The sequence below is a fragment of the Nanorana parkeri genome, unplaced genomic scaffold, assembly GCF_000935625.1.
Source record: "Nanorana parkeri isolate BGI_ZX_2015 unplaced genomic scaffold, ASM93562v1 scaffold305, whole genome shotgun sequence".
NCBI lineage: Eukaryota > Metazoa > Chordata > Amphibia > Anura > Dicroglossidae > Nanorana > Nanorana parkeri.
In genome coordinates this window covers 217809-236653 of record NW_017306573.1, presented here as the reverse complement: position 1 = coordinate 236653, position 18845 = coordinate 217809, and the positions used below count along the sequence as shown (strand labels likewise).

At 48.9% G+C, this 18845-nt stretch overlaps 1 protein-coding gene and 1 long non-coding RNA gene across 2 annotated transcripts in view; one reads left to right on the top strand and one right to left on the bottom strand.

Annotated features, from left to right (window-relative positions):
• The window catches only part of LOC108788091, a 59675-nt gene that overhangs the window by 13174 nt on the left and 27656 nt on the right, over window positions 1-18845 (bottom strand). The window contains exon 11 of the mRNA XM_018557825.1: window positions 11763-11773. Coding sequence (XP_018413327.1) covers window positions 11763-11773 — 11 coding nt within the window. The remainder of the gene's footprint in view (window positions 1-11762; window positions 11774-18845) is intronic.
• Window positions 13204-14296, top strand: LOC108788115. The gene is made up of 2 exons (XR_001941309.1): window positions 13204-13301; window positions 14262-14296. It is a non-coding gene; the product is annotated as an uncharacterized LOC108788115 (long non-coding RNA).

Below are 18845 nucleotides of genomic sequence, written 5' to 3'. Positions count from 1 at the left end.
GGGGGGGAATTAAAGGGAGGAGAATGGTGGAGGAACACAGATTGGAGAGACCACCCCTGTGACAGCTTGGATAGGTGGGCGGAGCTGGGAACCTGAAATATGAGCATCTGTCACTCAGCTCTACACTAGGTTCTCATGCATGGATATGTCATATGTATCCCTAGCTCTTTCTGAAGACATTTGTCCCACCCTTGCCTCCCAAGGTCACATATCCCCCCAACTCCAACAAGTCCTTAGCCAGTCCTGGGACCCTCCTGGCTCATATTAAAAAGACATCATTATTACCTCCTCCCCATTGGACACACACTCTCCAGCCTCACACCCCATCCAGCAGCTGCTGCAGCCAGAGGGAAGTTGTAACTTTGTTAGGGTTTCTTTGTGAGCTACAAAAAAATGGCCGTCGCCTTCCTGTCTTTGTAGAGCAGAAAGGGTGTGAGCTAAGGAAAAATGGCCGCCGCTTCACTGCAGACGGAAATGCTTTGCTATAACCATCGCCCTCTAGTGTAAGCTGTGACACGAATCAGAGCTCAGTAGGCGGGACCTTGTTGCTAGGCAGCTCAGGCACAAGAGTTTCCGCCCTGTGGCTCCCACACTTCCGCTGTGTCTGTTCCTCAGATGTGCAGTGACTTCATGGTTACCATAGTCACGCGCAGAGGCCAAGAGGAAGCCGAGCGTCGTTTATTCCAGTGTTGGGCTTTATGTCTTTAATAAAGGGAACTGTAAAGGCCACAAATATGATTTTCAGGTCTGAATGGAGTAGGGCGGGGCTAAAGTATGTTGAAGGTTAACTTGTTTTTAGTTTATATTGTTAAAACCTCTGAAAGGGCCCTTTGTGTCCTATTGGGAAGTTTTCTTCACTTCCTGTCCTGCAAACAAAAACGGAAGTGGACGTTTTCACAATAATTGGTGTGCCCATAAGTTAGGCTTGCCACCTTCTCTTGAAGTGAAACCCGAACACTCTAACGTTGCAATTTTATTTTTTGTAGAATCTAAGGAAGAGAGCCTCTCAAGTGGGCTGTGCGCCTCTCAGGTAAGCTGTGCTCCGCTCAGGCGGGCTATGTGACTCTCAGGTGGGCTGTGCGACTCTTAAGTGGGCTTTGTGTCTCTCAGGAGGGCTGCGCGAATCTCAGGTAAGCTGTGCACACTCTCAGGTGGGCTGCGCGACTCTCAGGTGGGCTGTGTGACTCTCAGGTGGGCTATGCGACTCTCATGTGTGCTGTGCGACTCTCAGGTGTGCTGTGCGACTCTCAGGTGGGCTGTGCGACTTTCATGTGTGCTGTGCTCCTCTCAGGTGTGCTGTGCTCCTCTCAGGTGTGCGACTCTCAGGTGGGCTGCGCGACTCTCAGGTGGGCTGCGCGACTCTCAGGTGGGCTGCGCGACTCTCAGGTGGGCTGCGCGACTCTCAGGTGGGCTGCGCGACTCTCAGGTGGGCTTCAATGAAAAGTAATGGAGGCTGCAGTTTGTTTATTATCCACAAGATGGCGATATCACTACCAGTGTAAGGGACCGATAGAAACTGATAATTGGTGCAGACAGGAAGTGATGGAAAGTGAACACAGGAAGTGATGGTATTAGAAACTGATAATTGGTGCAGACAGGAAGTGATGGAAAGTGAACACAGGAAGTGATGGTAGCTCAACAGGAAAAGATAAAAGGTTAACCGGAAGTGCTGTATGTTTACAAAGTGGAAGTCCTGGAGATGACAGCAGAGGAATTGATCAGTTCTTATAATACATGGTCTGTGCTACACTTAAAGTTTAACTTTCATCTTATAGGACAGTTAAAGGTAAAATGAGTATTTTTGCTGAGCTGTTTCCTGTTTAACTCTGGCCAGTTACATGACATGATTTCTGCCTTTTGCTGCAGCTCACTAATAAAATAGCCGGCTGCCATAGTTGGGTCCCCGTGTCCCATTGCCTGCATATTGGTGCAGTTTTCCATTTGTTGCCCTCGTATTCTGGCAGTTGCCCATTTGTTCCCTGCATATGGTATCTGTTGCCCATTTTTTCCATTATATTGTACTAATTGCCCACGTGTTGCCCTCCTATTGTGACAATCGCCCATTTGTTGCCCTCCTATTGTGACAATCGCCTATTTGTTACCCTCCTATTGTGACAATCGCCTATTTGTTACCCTCCTATTGTGACAATCGCCTATTTGTTACCCTCCTATTGTGACAATCGCCCATTTGTTACCCTCCTATTGTAACAATCACCCATTTGTTGCTCTTCTATTGTGACAATCGCCCATTTGTTGCCCTCCTATTGTAACAATTGCCCATTTGTTGCTCTTCTATTGTGACAATCGCCCATTTGTTGCTCTTCTATTGTGACAATCGCCCATTTCTTGCCCTTCTATTACGATAACTGGCCATTTGTTGCCTTCATATTGTACCATGCATGGCACTCTTGCTCCGCATCCATTGTGGGCCTGTCCTGAGGTTTGCAGGTTGGCTTTCGGCTGCTGTTGGGCGGCCGGTGGTGCTCTCTACTGATTGCCCGGGAGGGGAGAGGCAGGACTTCTGCTCCACCACAAAACGTCCTCCATTTATCATCACTCAACATGGGAGATTGAGGAGAGTCAAAGGTTCTGACCCTCCCCTAATCTGAACATCAGATATGTTATGGCTGGAGGTCAGGTTTATCTCTGGTTCTCCTTCTGTTACACTGATGAACTAGACCTGGAATATAGGCCAACAAGCAGTATGGACTATTGGAGGAAGGGTGCAGATAATGATCAGTTTATTCTTTGTCTACAGAGACCAGCATCCTGCACAGGTCACATGACCACCTCAATGAGGATGGACAAAGAGCAAAGTTCCATGTCTGAGAGGATGTTAAACCTCACCCTGGACATCATCTACCTGCTGACCGGAGAGGTGAGGAGGGTTCTGGGAGGTCACATGACATCACTCTCATCTCTATTAATAAAACACAGACCTGACCGGAGAGTTTTTAAAAAATCTAGAATTATATAGCCTTCAAGTTCGCTGATGGCTTGCTGGCATCCAACTTAATGAAGACCCAAAGCCCCGTTATAGAGCCTCCATCTCACTCCGTAACACAGAAGAAAAAGAAAGTCAAGGAAGTCACCAGAGAGATCATCGAGCTGCTGACGGGAGAGGTGAGCGGTGCCGGGAATTCTGGGACATGATCCAGGAACAGACAAGGGGTGTGTCTGGATGGTGACTGTATCATTGTGTGTGTCAGGTTCCTATAAGGTGTCAGGATGTCTCTGTCTATTTCTCCATGGAGGAGTGGGAGTATCTAGAAGGACACCAGGATCTCTACAAGGACGTCATGATGGAGAACCGGCCGCCCCTCACATCACCGGGTAAGAGGAGACTTTATTATAAAGGAGTAGAGTAAACATTTTACTTGTTGAAACAATTTACATTTTCGCTTTCATGAGTATGTTTTTGTTTTTTCTACCAAAAATGAATGAGAGGAAGCAGAAATACGAACACCTGACCACCGAATTTTCCATATGTTTGATCCATCTCCATTGCTAATTGGAAGAATGTAATTTGTACATTTATCGTTCCCAACAAATGAGGAGGAGATGCTGTACACCATATGAAGGTCCATCTCCATTCCTCAATATAACTCCATGTGACCAACAAATGAGGAGGAGATACTGTACACCATATGAAGGTCCATCTCCATTCCTCAATATAACGTCATGTCACCAACAAATGAGGAGGAGATACTGTACACCATATGAAGGTCCATCTCCATTCCTCAATATAACGTCATGTCACCAACAAATGAGGAGGAGATACTGTACACCATATGGAAGGTCCATCTCCATTCCTCACTATAAAATGCCATCAGTGACCAAGCACTGTTGCCCAGTGTGCCATATTTAGTTTGGGTTTATGGTATACTCCACCTTAATTATATTCATATTTGGATGTACCTATTGCACCAATTTCTGCTCTAGAACTCTGGGAATCTGTTGAATGCAAAACATGAAACCTGTTTATTACATTCCTACAGATGGACCCCATGTTCAGAATACCTCGGAGGGAGATCTTGCTTCATTTCCAGACTGCAATGTGGAAAATAGGGACATTGCGCAATATTCTCCGGGAGTAAATCCCATTACTCCAAATACACATCCCAATCCTCATAATTTGGATACATTAGTGGATTCCTCTGATCCTGAAGATTCTTCTGATGAAATGCATACTTTGGCTTCTCACAGTTCGGACAGATCAGTGGATCGATCTAATCCCGAGAAACCTTCTGATAAACCCCGTACTACGACTTCCCACCATGGAGGCAGATCAATGCAGCCTTCAAATCATGAGGAACCTTCTGATAAACCCCATACTATGACTTCTCATAGGGCAGATGGATCAATGGAGTCTTTAAATCTCGAGGAACCTTCTGATAAACCCCATACTATGACTTCTCACCGTGGAGGCAGATCAATGGAGCTTTCGAATCCTGAGGAACCTCCTGATAAACCCCATACTATGACTTCACACCGTGGAGGCAGATCAATGGAGCCTTCGAATCCTGAGGAACCTCCTGATAAACCCCATACTATGACCTCTCACCATGGAGGCAGATCAATGGATCCTGAGGAACCTCCTGATAAACCCCATACTATGACTTCACACCATGGAGGCAGATCAATGGAGCCTTCGAATCCTGAGGAACCTTCTGATAAACCCCATACTATGACTTCACACCGTGGAGGCAGATCAATGGAGCCTTCGAATCCTGAGGAACCTTCTGATAAACCCCATACTATGACTTCACACCGTGGAGGCAGATCAATGGAGCCTTCGAATCCTGAGGAACCTTCTGATAAACCCCATACTATGACTTCACACCGTGGAGGCAGATCAATGGAGCCTTCGAATCCTGAGGAACCTTCTGATAAACCCCATACTATGATTTTAGATGTCCACCTACATTCTCCCTTTGCATGTGGATCAACAGATCCACCTAATCCCGAGGATTCTCCTTTACGCCGTGAAGAAGTTCACACAGACGAGAGTTTGTCATGTGTGGAATGCGGGAAACCCTTTACAATGAAATCCGAACTTCTTCTACATCTCCGATCTCACACCGGTGCAACGTTTTCATGTTTAGAGTGCGGGGAAGGTTTCATCGAAAAAAGACGACTTCTGGTACACTGGCGAATTCACCAAGGTGAGCGTCCTAATTCATGTTTTGAGTGCGGAAAATCATTCCCCAAGAAAGAAGACCTTGTTAGACACCGAAGATGTCACAGGGACAGGGGTCCCCTTCCATGTCAAGAGTGCGGGAAAACTTTTACTGGAAAACGTTTACTCTTTATACACCAGAGAATTCACAAGCGGAAGAGGCTCTATTCATGCTTAGAGTGCGAGAAATGTTTCACTCGGAAAGAAAACCTTCTTAGGCACCAAATTGTCCACACGGGGGAGACTCCTTATCCATGTCCAGAGTGCACAAAGGCTTTTGCTGAAAGAAGGGCGCTCCGTATTCACCGGAGAACTCACAAGGTCGAGCGCCCTTACGCTTGCTTAGAGTGTGGGAAATGTTACACTCGAAAATCAAACCTCCTCAGACACCAGACAACTCACACGGGTTTGCGTCCTTTTTTATGTTCAGAGTGTGGGAAAAGTTTTGCTCATAAAACAACCCTTCTTGCACACCAAAGGACTCACACAGACGAGCGTCCATTTCAGTGTCCAGATTGCAGGAAATGTTTTAGGGAGAAAGGAAACCTCGTTATACACCAGAGGAGTCACACAGGTGAGCGCCCTTTTCCATGCTCGGAGTGCGGGAAATGTTTCACTAATAAAAAAGACCTTGTTAGACACCAGAGAGTTCACATAGAAATGTGTCCTTATTCGTGTCCGCAGTGTAATGAATGTTTCCTTCAAAAAAGGACGTTTTTGAGACACCTGGGAACTCACAAGGGCAATAATTATTTCTCCTGTTCTAAATGCAATAAATGCTTTTCTTTAAAAAGAAACCTTGTAAAACACCAGAAAATTCACACGGGCGAACATCCTAATTAATGCTCACAGTTTGGGAAACGTTTCACTGAAAAAAGAAAAGTGCACTTCTTACACCACGGAGAATTCACACATATGAAAATCCCTTTCGTGATCGTACATCACAGGACACAGAAGTTGATTTTTAGAACACTGGGTTATACAGACACCTCCAGGTAATTGGGCACTGGTAATTCAATCAGAGATACATGTTGGCCCTTTGACCCCTCCCACTCCCAGCATGCCTCAATGTTTTGCTATTGTTCTTAGGTGATGGACACCTTAGTCACTGGACCTTGCTTTCCCACCCAAATGGTGAAGCTCAGATGGCATGTCCCACCAAGGGGGTCTTCAGGGTCAGGACTCCACCTAGATGGTGTTTTAGAGGTCCAGGGCTTTGTGCCATTCAAAGCTTTAATGGCATGTCTCCCCCTAGGGGGGTCTTCAGAGTCAGGGCTCCACCTGGATGGACCACAGCCCTGGACCTCTAAAACACCATCTGGGGGGAAGTCGTCCCCCCCCCTTTCTGGTAATGGCCATCAGCACTCCCTCTCTGAGGCCTATGAGCTGAAGGGGAGGTTCCCTTCTTTCCGGTCAGGGCCATCATCTCACCATATCTGAGGCCTATGAGCTGAAGGGAAAAGTTCCCCCCTTTTGGGTCCTGGCACACCACACCTCCAGAAGCATTAGTGCTTTTTGGGCCTTTCGGCATCAGGCTTCGGTTTCCTACATCTGTAAGGCCGCCACCTGGTCCTCTGTTCATAATTCTACCGGGTGGACCTTCAGGCCTCTGCAGATGCCAGTTTTGGCCACACTCTTTGGGCTTATTGATAGCGGGGCCTGTTAGCTGTTGTTTGCTGACTTGCCCCCCATTCCCCTATTGGACTGCTTTGGAACGTCCCAGAGGGGTAATAACTTAACCTTGTGTCCTGTGATTCTTGTCTCACCCGTTTCCTGGAGTACATCACAGCAAACAGGACCCTCCCTTCTGTATTATGTGATCCACTGATAGTGGGAGGGGTTATGCAGGTCTTTGATTGATTCGCCAGTGTCCAATCACTGGAAGGTAGTTGCATGGTGCAAGTGGCTAAAGAATTGAACTCCCTGTGTCCTGTGACATAAGACACAAATCCCGTTATTCATGTTCACAGGGCAGGAAATCGCTAAGAAAAGAGACGACCTTAGACCAAAAAATCCTTGGACACCCGAGAAGTCCCACAAGCAAGCCTCTGATCTTATAAGATAAGAGAAAACGATTCCTTAGATACCAAACAGTCCACACACTCAAATGATTAATATCAGTATTCTGTATGACACGGGATGTGCATTGTTTTTCCGTTGCGAGTTCGGCATGGAGTAGGTGTGGAGAAGATGTCCTTGCAAGTTTTTTTGTTTCGGTATTAAACTATTAAAAAGGTTTTTGGAACTAAAACGTAGTGTTCTGTCTTGTGTGGGGCTTAAAAAGCAAAGAAGAAGATGGAACATGTGACCATCTGCCGGTGTTGGCCTCTAGGCGTCTTAGATATTTCAAAGTCAGGATTTCTGATCGTTTCACTGACTCACATTGCCTTGTCCTGTGTGTGGAGGTGGCCATCTTGGTAGAGAAGTGGGCTTTGCTTCTTTACCTCGGAGTGGCCCCATTAGTGACGGGCGGGATATGAACAGGAAGCAGCGGGAGAGGTGGAACTAGCACAGGTCAATGGAATGGAGGAAGCAGAAGCAGGGAGATCCTGGCACCGCAGGTTCTCAGGTACAGCTTCCTCTCCAACAAGGAGAACAGAGAGCAACATCACCAAATCTCACTCTATCTGGTGAGACCGGCAATCAGAGGCAGCAGAGCCTTAGATGATCTCCCATTGTAGATACCGGCGGTCAGAGGCAGCAGAGCCTTAGATCATTTCCCATTGTAGATACCGGCAGTCAGAGGCAGCAGAGCCTTAGAGGATCTCCCATTGTAGATACCGGCAATCAGAGGCAGCAGAGCCTTAGGTGATCTCCCATTGTAGATTGCGGCAGTCAGAGGCAGCAGAGCCTTAGGTGATCTCCCATTGTAGATTGCGGCAGTCAGAGGCAGCAGAGCCTTAGGTGATCTCCCATTGTAGATTGCGGCAGTCAGAGGCAGCAGAGCCTTAGAGGATCACCCATTGTAGATACCGGCAGTCAGAGGCAGCAGAGCCTTAGATGATCTCCCATTGTAGATACCGGCAGTCAGAGGCAGCAGAGCCTTAGAGGATCTCCCATTGTAGATACCGGCAGTCGGAGGCAGCAGAGCCTTAGATGATCTCCCATTGTAGATACCGGCAGTCGGAGGCAGCAGAGCCTTAGATGATCTCCCATTGTAGATACCGGCAGTCAGAGGCAGCTGAGCCTTAGAGGATCTCCCATTGTAGATACCGGCAGTCGGAGGCAGCAGAGCCTTAGAGGATCTCCCATTGTAGATACCGGCAGTCAGAGGCAGCAGAGCCTTAAAGGATCTCCCATTGTAGATACCGGCAATCAGAGGCAGCAGAGCCTTAGATGATCTCCCATTGTAGATTGCGGCAGTCAAAGGCAGCAGAGCCTTAGAGGATCTCCCGTTGTAGATACCGGCAGTCAGGCAGCAGAGCCTTAGAGGATCTCCCATTGTAGATACCGGCAGTCAGGCAGCAGAGCCTTAGATGCAGATCAGGATTTCACTGACACCAAGGCACAGGTTCTTCTTTTTTTGTCAGGAGGACCTCAAGGCCTTCATTAGGGTACTGCTTAGGCACCAAGAACTTTCCTAGGTGTTTACTAGAAGACAGCAGATCTTCAAAGTTTGAATTCAGGTCCACGTTGCCCACCCTTTTACTCCACATCCTCAGAAAAAGTCTGTAAATCCCAAAGAGCTGAACTCTGATGCCATATCTCCAATAAGATGCCGCTCAAGGTCTACTCCCCTCTTAACATGTTTCACCACAAACGGGCTTACTTGTAGAAGGTAGACAGAGGAATCATTTGGAAGAGGATGTGATATGAGCCACTCCACCTCATTGGAGGAATGCATAGAACATCTAGCCGTGTTCTAGAGGACGGGCCTGAGGGATCTCATGATGTTCCTGTGTGGAATCCTGGGAATACAGAGGACGGGCCTGAGGGATCTCATGATGTTCCTGTGTGGAATCCCGGGAATACAGAGGACGGGTCTGAGGGATCTCCTGATGTTCCTGTGTGGAATCCCGGGAATACAGAGGACGGGTCTGAGGCATCTCATGATGTTCCTGTGTGGAGTCCCGGGAATACAGAGGATGGGCCTGAGAGATCTCCTGATGTTCCTGTGTGGAGTCCCGGGAATACAGAGGACGGGCCTGAAGGATCTCCTGATGTTCCTGTGTGGAATCCTGGGAATACAGAGGACGGGTCTGAGGGATCTCCTGATGTTCCTGTGTGGAATACAGGGGAAAGGCCTGAGGGATCACCTTTGGTCAGAGCATCCAGAGGGATGCTGGGTCCGCTGTGTCCCTAAAAGCCGTCGCTGGCCCCTTCTTAAAAAAATGCTTGACCTTTAGCTGCCACGTTGACCCTGCGGCTTCGTCAAGTCTCCAGGCAGATCAGAAGTTGTGGGCTCGCTAGCCACCTGCTTGTTCTAGGTAGGTGTTTCAGATGGTAGCACAAGGCCGGGCTCTGTATTTCTGCATGTAATTTATCAACTTCATTAATATGCTCACACTTGGAGACTCGGATACATAGAGTTAGGACCACACTTTGCAGAGGTGCCTTGGCGCGGCAGTGTGGCTTCTACATATTTTTGGCCAAAAGTTTGTGCAACTAAAACCTCTGATTTTAACGCATACTGTTGACAGGGCTACTTGTTTAGTTGCAGGCTGGCTGGCAGGCTGAGGCTGGGGAATTTTTGTGTTTTGTATTTCTGTATTTCTCCATGGTGGGTTCCTTTCAGTACAGCATTGAACCCGTGAATATGAACAAAGGTGGGCCCTCACATCTAGCACTCCTTTTAAAGGATTTCAGCAGGAAGGCTGGAAATGGGCCTACCTCAGGATGTAGAGGACAGAAGCAGGTAAGGATAGGGTTGCCACCTGTCCAGGATTCACCCGGACAGTCCGGGTTTTGAATGCTTTGTCCGGGTTTCATGGCAGCAGAAACCCGGACACAAGATGTCAAGCAGACAGGGGGCAACCAAAATTAAGATAGCAGCTACTGGCCCCCCACTGAAAATAGTTTAAACTGTGATTTTTACATATGACTGTTTGGCGCTATTTATATATGAATAAGCTACGATTCTTTCTCCCAAAAAAATGTCCACGTGTCCCTAGAGTGTTCGGGTTTCGCTTGAAGAAAAGGTAACTTCTTTATCCTCTGGACACTTCATACCTCCCCTTTTAGGCCGGACCAGCCTGTATGTAATGCTCAGCTGACAGAACTCTGGACAGACCACACAGCTCCAGGTGCCCCTCTCTCTCCTCAAGTGAGCAGTTCAGGTTAAATATCTTTGAACTTTCTCAGGTTTTAATTTTGGTCTGCAACAAAATGGCCGCCGCTCCCCTATTCCTTCGAAGCTCTATAGACTCAGCGCCAAGGGAAAATGGCCCCATCTCCTCGGCAGGCTGACAGTGAGTTGAGGAGCGTTCGCCCTCTAGCGTTTACTGCAGGCATAAGCGGTTGCTAGGCAGCGCGGGGAACGGAGACTTCCTGTGCGTTCCACTCCTGGCTACCTGGTTGTTATAGCAACGCGCGCACGGGCAGTGAAGAGATGTCGAGGATCCTAATGGGGAGGAAGGGCGGCCATTTTGTTGTAGCCCAGAGGAGGAGGAGGAGCATCTGTAACAGTGGCAGAATCCTCCTGGTGGGGTGTGTGAGGCTGCAGAGGGGCTGCACAGTGAGGAGGAGGAGGAGGTAATGTCTTCTTCTTATTAACATATTCAAAGGGGATTGAGATGAGGGACAGGGGTCCAGGTCTCTCTGTGAACTGGGGGGATCATGTGACCTTTGGGGGTGCTTGTCACATGTCACAGCACTGGCTGCATGGTTATCCTAGGCCTGGCCAGCTGGACATCAGGGTGGTCACCAGGCTAACTGTGCATGGTTCTGATGCCCGCTATCTAGCCCTTCTCTACGAAGAAAAGGACACAGAGCATGCACGCACCGCCTTCTACCATGGTGCAGGGACCCTGCCGTGGTCGTTGCATGGTTGGTCGGCTTCGGGATTGGTTGGTGGTGAAGGTGCAGGCTCCCTCTGCCACAGTGCAACCCTACAAACCACCATCGTATGACCTGAAGGAGAATAGTAGTAAAGTTGCAGCATGCAACTGCTTTACCATATGGATGTGCAGAAATTTTACATCCACATGGTGGTGGTTGGGTCCTTTTGACCTCAATCTGATGGGCAGCTTCACTGACCAATAGCAGCACACTGATGGAGGAAGGCGATCTTCCTACGAGAGGAGCAGCCTAGAGTTCCCGGGGTGCTCAAGAGGATACCTCCACCTAGGGCCCATATATAATTTGTCCTAATGTCCAGTTCACTTTGAAGCCCACTGGTGGATAAGAATGGAACCTGAGCTGCAATACTCACCTCCTTTCCGGCACTGCCCTCCACAAGATGTCCTCAGTTTTCTGGATTGGAGGACATACTGTGAGTGCAGGGTCTCATGGACCTGCCCCCTGAGGCAACGTTACCACTTCACCCTAAACTCAATGTATAATGGTCCAGAGACCACTGATGACATCATGGAGGACCTGCCAAAGCCAGGAGAAGATCTGAGCAGGACCCTTCGTGTCATGTGACCGGTCTGAAGACTTTGATGAAAGGTAAGTCTATGAGATCCTGCCTGAGGGCTTCCTGGTGGGGGAGCTCGGGTCATGGTGGTGGCTTTAACCCTTTAATAAATCTGAACATCCTATGACTTGGCTCCTGACTATTGATCACTTTAACGTGACTGGACCCCCTTCCGTTCTGTGGCTCCCTGGGCTCTTCTGCTCTTCCCAGGACCACAGCAGAGGGTCTCAGGATGGCGTAGCAGAGGAGACATTAGGGGTACCTGTCACCTACATAGTACATCTTACCTTGTGATAGCAATAAAGTTAAGTAAAAATAAAAAATCCCTTATAATGGGCACAGCCGGTGTACAGACCCGGGAACTCAGCACAGAGATGGTGGGAGCCCCTCATAATGGATACAGCAGGTGTACAGACCCGGGAACTCAGCACAGGGATGGTGGGAGCCCCTCATAATGGGCACAGCAGGTGTACAGACCCGGGAACTCAGCTCAGGGATGGTGGGTGCCCCTCATAATGGGCACAGCAGGTGTACAGACCCGGGAACTCAGCACAGAGATGGTGGGAGCCCCTCATAATGGATACAGCAGGTGTACAGACCCGGGAACTCAGCACAGGGATGGTGGGAGCCCCTCATAAAGGATACAGCAGGTGTACAGACCCGGGAACTCAGCACAGGGATGGTGGGAGCCCCTCATAATGGGCACAGCAGGTGTACAGACCAGGAACTCAGCACAGGGATGGTGGGAGCTCCTCATAATGGGCACAGCAGGTGTACAGACCTGGGAACTAGGTTACCTCTGCCACCCACTTCTTAATTGAAGGGGTAGGCCTCAACCTTCAGGGCCCGGGACTCAGGGTGCTCTTTTGAATTGATCCTGGTAATATAGACAGCAGAGTAACTATGGGGGAGGGTTACCAGTGGATTCCTGTCAGGTGCATGTAGTTCTGAAAGATATTGTTCCAGTATTATAATTTATTGCAGCTTGATCCCTACCAAAGTACCACATAAGATGTCCTGAGGGGTGAAGAGGGTTCCGAAGGGTACAAAGATCTTCCCGAAGACGTCATGATGGAGAGAGATGGCCTGATTGTCATTAAAGTCGAAGAGGATGAAGATGATGATGCGTTGGATGATGATGAGCCGTGTAAGGAAGAGGAACGTTCTTCAGAGATCAGCTCAGGTGAGTAATAAACCCTAAATGCAGAGAAGAGTCCCAGATTCTCCTTGTTCAGTCACTACAACAATCTCTTCTTCTCCCCCCTCCTCTGTCAGTAGACAGTAATGGGGGGACGGAATGTGTCTAGTGGGGGGAGTCAGGAGCCATCAGCCTCTATTAGACTCCGGCTCTCCTCCCCACATCATGCCATTGAGATGTGACCAGTCTTTACCCGTTCTTTGGGGTCTCTCATACATCTCAGGAGGCTTCACTCTCATCTTTATTCACAGACAATGAAGACTCCAGTGACACTCAAGAATACTTTATAGCTGAGGAAGATGAACATGTGAAGGTTAAAGAGGAGGAAGTTCCTATGGAGATCAGCACAGGTGAGTCATCAATGGCTAACATAGAAAGGAGCTTGGCCTCCAAGTTCCTAGCTTGTAGACATCTGGCCATTTGTCCTTGGATACCTTTCCCAATATTGTTTGTACCCGGAAGCTGAGACCTGTTCATAGGGTAGCAACAGACCCGATTGGTTGGGTAAAAAGTAGGGATGATACTAGTATCGATATCGGTGCCGATTCCGAGTATTTGGCAAGTACTCGTACTCACCCAAATGCTCCGATGCCTAGCACAAGTACTTCCGGTATCAGGAAGCCGGGCAGCGCGTCATTACACGCTGCCCGGTTTCTCAATTGACCGGAAGCTCGCCTCGTGAGGTAAGGTTACCTTACCTTAGTATGTGCAGCCTGTCATCCCCCGGGGCCTCTCCAGCGAGAATGCGGCCTTCGTCCGGTACCCAGCCGGAGCCGTCCAATCAGGAAGCCGGGCGCCGTCTAATGACGCGACGCCCTGCTTTCTGATTGGCCGGGAAGCTGGCTTCATGCTCCCTCGTCATCTCATGACAAGAGAGCATGGAGCCGGCCTCCCAGCCAATCAGAAAGCAGGGCGACGCGTCATTACACGGCGCCCGGTTTCCTGATTGGCCGGCTAGACGGCTCCGGCTGGGTACCGGATGAAGGCCGCGTTCTCCCTGGAGAGGCCCCGGGGGGTGACAGCTGCACATACTAAGGTAAGAGGGGACTTTCTTGTTAATCGGGAAGCCGGGTGGCGACTCTTTACATGCTGCCCGACTTCCCGGCTAATCAGGAAGCCAGGTGGCGAGTCATTACATGCCACCTGGCTTCCTGAATGGGACTTCCGTTACTCGGTAATTGGTATCGGCGAGCGCCGAAAAAAAATTATCGGTACTCGTACTCGATACTAAAATACCGGTATCGGTTCATCCCTAGTAAAAAGTATTTATTCTTTTTGGTGACCCACTTTTTTTTTAAAATTAACTTCAGATGGGCGATACAGGAAGTTCACCGCGGAGGAAAACCCGGGCACTTCTCCAGAGGGCAAAGCAGGAGACGGTGGTTCCACAACCAGTTCAGCGACCCCAAATGTACAGCCGGTGCTTCCTGCTAACTATGTCTCACCGGGCCCCTCGACGCAAATCGCTTTTTACTTTCCCACCCCTGCCCCCGTCACCCACCGTAAATATCGCAAACGTCCCAAGAAGTTCCCGTGCACCGAATGCGGAAAAAGCTTTGACCAAAGGACAAAACTCGTTGCCCATGAGCGCTCCCACACGGGGGAGAGGCCCTTTTCCTGCTCCGAGTGCGGCAAGGATTTCGCACAGAAGGCCCACCTCGTTTCGCACCAGAAGATCCATTCAGGGGAAAAGCCCTACACGTGCTCGGAATGCGGGAAGAGTTTCATAGAAAAGGCCCTCCTAAGCCGGCACCAGAAGTTTCACGCGGGAGTGAGGCCGTTTTTGTGCGCCATATGCGGCAGGCGGTTTTTCCAGAAAGGCGACGCGCTTAAACACGTGCGGATTCACACGGGGGAGAACCCTTATCCTTGCACCGAGTGTGGTCAGTCCTTCCCGTACAAGGCCCGACTGGACCGGCATCTACTAAGCCACACGGGCGAGAAGCCTTTCTCTTGCTCCCACTGCGGGAGAGGGTTCGCCTACAAGGGTCTTCTTCTGGCACACGAAAGGACTCACACCGACGAGAAGCCTTATTCGTGCGCCGTGTGTGGGAAATCCTTTTCCCAGAAGTCCAACCTGGCCAGCCACGAAAGAACTCACACGGGGGAAAAGCCGTTTTCCTGTTCGGAATGCGGGAAGAGTTTTACCAGGAAGGCCACTCTCATTGGCCATCAGAATACGCACAAGAAGAAAAGTTTCGTGCAGCTGAGGATAAGGGAGGAGAGCTGCTCTGAAGCAGGGGAAAATACGGACATGTCGGCCACAGAGAGCTGCCCACCACAGCAAGATGGAAAGTAATCGAAGAACATTTGTAGTTTACTAGTACTTATACGTCAATAGGAGAGGAGAGGCCCCGCCTTTCTGTACCAGCGAAGGCTTTAGTGAACACTCAAAAGGTGACGGAGTAGCCTGGGTCTTGTATGTGTCCTTGAGTTTTGTTACTGTGGTGGCACTAGGAGGTTAGGTTGTGAGGTCTTGAGTGTGTAATCACATATAGACTTAAGGTGCCTCAGAGGGTCAAGCTAAGAGATTTCGCCCCCACCACAGTTTGTGTGCAGACCTTTTATGGTGACTTTAAGTTCTCCTACAACCTAACCTGCTTAGAAACGCCACGGTAACATGCTTATAGAAAGGGCAAGAATATTGCTGTTTGGCTATTATGGGATTTCTGAACTCTGTGCTTTAGGTAATGTAATTACAGGTGGAGCTTAGTGGGTTCATCACCCTTCAGCTTCTCGCATCCCTTGTGGAATCTGGCATCAAGGTCTTCCTGCCCTAGTTTCTTAGTCTTTGGCCTCGGCCACGCCATCCTCAGTGCGCCCGATTGTGGCCGGCTCAGTTGGCGGTGCGTTGAAGTGAATGGCACCGCAGCCATGCCCGCCGGCCGCACGGGAACAAAAGGCACATCAATGCTTGCGGTCCGGTCAGAAAAAATGCTGCAACGCCCCATAACAAACTGAGCCAGCCGCAATGTGATCGCACTGAGGATGGTGTGAACAAGGCCCTTATCTACCTAATTGCTATCTTCCTGCCCTAGTTCCTTAGTCTTCATCCACTAGCTTGTGGAATCCGGCACCAAGATCTTCCTGCCCTAGTTTCTTAGTCTTCATCCACTAGCTTGTGGAATCCGGCACCAAGATCTTCCTGCCCTAGTTCCTTAGTCTTCATCCACTAGCTTGTGGAATCCGGCACCAAGATCTTCCTACCCTAGTTTCTTAGTCTTCATCCACTAGCTTGTGGAATCCGGCACCAAGATCCTCCTGCCCTCGTTCCTTAGTCTTCGTCCACTCGCTTGTGGAATCCGGCACCAAGATCTTCCTGCCCTAGTTCATTAGTGTTTATCTACCTGCATCTTGTATCTCTTGTGGAATCCAGAACCAAGATTTTCCTGCCCTAGTTCTATAGTCTTTATCTACCTGCTTCCTGTATCTCTTGTGGAATCCAGCACTAAAATCTTCCTGCCCTAGTTCCTTAGTCTTCATCCACTCGCTGGTGGAAACCGGCACCAAGATCTTCCTGCCCTAGTTCTATAGTCTTTATCTACCCTCTTCCTGTATCTCTTGTGTAATCCGGCACCAAGATCCTCCTGGCCTAGTTCCTTAGTCTTTATATGTTCACACCTCCTGCCTTATTTATAATACAGAACAGAGAACCGTGGGGGTGGGGAGTGGCAGCCCTTCATAATGGACACTGTAGGTGCGGAGACGTGGGAACTGGACACAGAACTCTCACTAGTACGAGTTCCCGGCAGATGGAAAGCATTGGGTGGATTATCCATCATCTACCAAAGACTGAGATATCATCTTCTGCTCTGCTCCAAATGGTCTTATTCAACAGGTTGAAGTATACTTGTTGTTCCACGTAACCTACAAATCTAATCATTGAAGATACGTACTTTTATTGCCGTTACTTACGCACTTAGTCTGAGCATTGCTAGTAATAGAGTTTAGCAAACTAACAATAGAAAGAAGGTGACCCAACTGTGGGACGATAGTCTTAAATACCTTCCCACGCCTTTGATAGTCTGTACGACCCGTGGAGGGTCAATCCAGCCTGAAGAGGTGAATTCACAGTGGGCCATTCATGTGCTTCAGAGATAAGATCTCCTCATTAGTCCAAACATGACTAGCAGAAAATGAGAAGACAATAGGTGATTCTTCCACCACCGTCCTCCAAAAAAACAGTAGGACTTCAGCTGGTTTTAGCCATTAAGTATTGTTAGAAAAGAGAAACTCTGAAAATTATCGGCTAAATCTTTAGACCTCGACCAATAGAAAAAAAAGTTGACTTGAAAAATTAATTTAGCGGGCTGTGTTCCCGTTGCTCATGGTCCCAGTCGGTGAAAATTACCCAGACGAAATATCGAGAGTAAGGTGAGTTTTAATGGCCATCAAGCCACCGGCCACAAATGTCTTCCACAAATTTGCCTTCAGACCTGCATCTGCGATGGGGTTTGTAATAAGCTACTTCAGGTTGGTTCTTCCTTGTGTGGAAGGTTGACCAGAAGTCATCGATGAAGCCACCTGAGATGACAGTATTCCTGAAAGTAACACAGTATTGCGTAATGGGCTGACTCTCGATGAGCGGGTCTTGAAGGCATCTCCATGATCCTCATATGCAGGAAATAATTGCGTAGCAGAAAACACTACTTCCTGCTGGGACTGGTGTCGCCTTGTTGCAGTTGATGGGGGTCAGTAAGATTTCCCAGCATGCTTTGGCATGGACACTTGGTTTCCAAATGTGACTCCCTCCCCCCACGTTCCCATCATGACTGTCCAGGTTGATACCTAATGCATGATAACCAAGCCTTTTGGGAAATTAGTCAATGTGTCTTTAAGAATTTGTGCGTCCTCTTCGTTCATCCTGATTGGTGGACTCCGGCAAAAACCTAAATGATGAATCCGAAAAGGAACAATTTGCTCAATAAAGTCTCGGCTGTGGAAGCCCGCTCAGGTGGGGGAGCTGAACGTCAGACTTCCTGTCACACGCAATGACATTCTATCCAACCAGCTGTGGCTTCGAACCCATGGGCCCCACCGCCTTTCATTAGAAATTGGCCCTCGGTTGCTGAAACTGATTTGTGGCCTTCTGTGCTGGCCCAGCTCACAGAAGAGGCTGCTGCAGATTCACATGACCTGGGACATAAGCTTGCAGGTGTTCCATAGCCTGATCAGAGATAGCCTTGACTCCATCATTCAGCTCATCGGATGGTTTCCTCCAACTACCAGCTATTCTGTCTCTGATTGCTGTTAAAATAAATAAAGAGGACCTGTCTGTGTTTACCTTTCTTGAGTCTGTTCCTTTGTAATGCTTCTTCTGAATCCTGAGAATTTCATTGAAAGGAAAACTTCCTGTCCTCTAGTGGTCAGGTCGGGTACTGCGATGAGAGCAGTCTACTCGCATAGAAGGATCTTCCTGAATTTGCTGACCTGCGCTCTCCATAATACTGCCACTGTGTTGTAGGGTGAATCACCCCTCCAAGACTGCTATCGCCATGCCAAGAGGGTACTCAGTATGCAACCCCCCCAATCACAATGATATGGGGGGGGGATTTAGGAGTCCCGGGATCATTAGCACTCCCGGGTGACCAGGACAGAGAACTGACAAGAAGGGGATTTGTGTGCCACCTACCCACCCCCTCCCCTCATGGTGCCCAGTAGGTGGCGCACTCTTCCCAGGGCCCCATTCAAATAAACACACTGACATGACTGGACAGTACATTTAATATGATTTCCATGCAGGTTCCTGCTGTGTCTGCAATGGCAGAAATCAACCACAAGAGGGAGCAGAAGACAACTGACATCACCACTTATAGAGTGATACTGCACCACCACTCACTGACACTCCCCCCCTCATCGCTCTATACTATTGACACCCCAACCCCCCATCACTT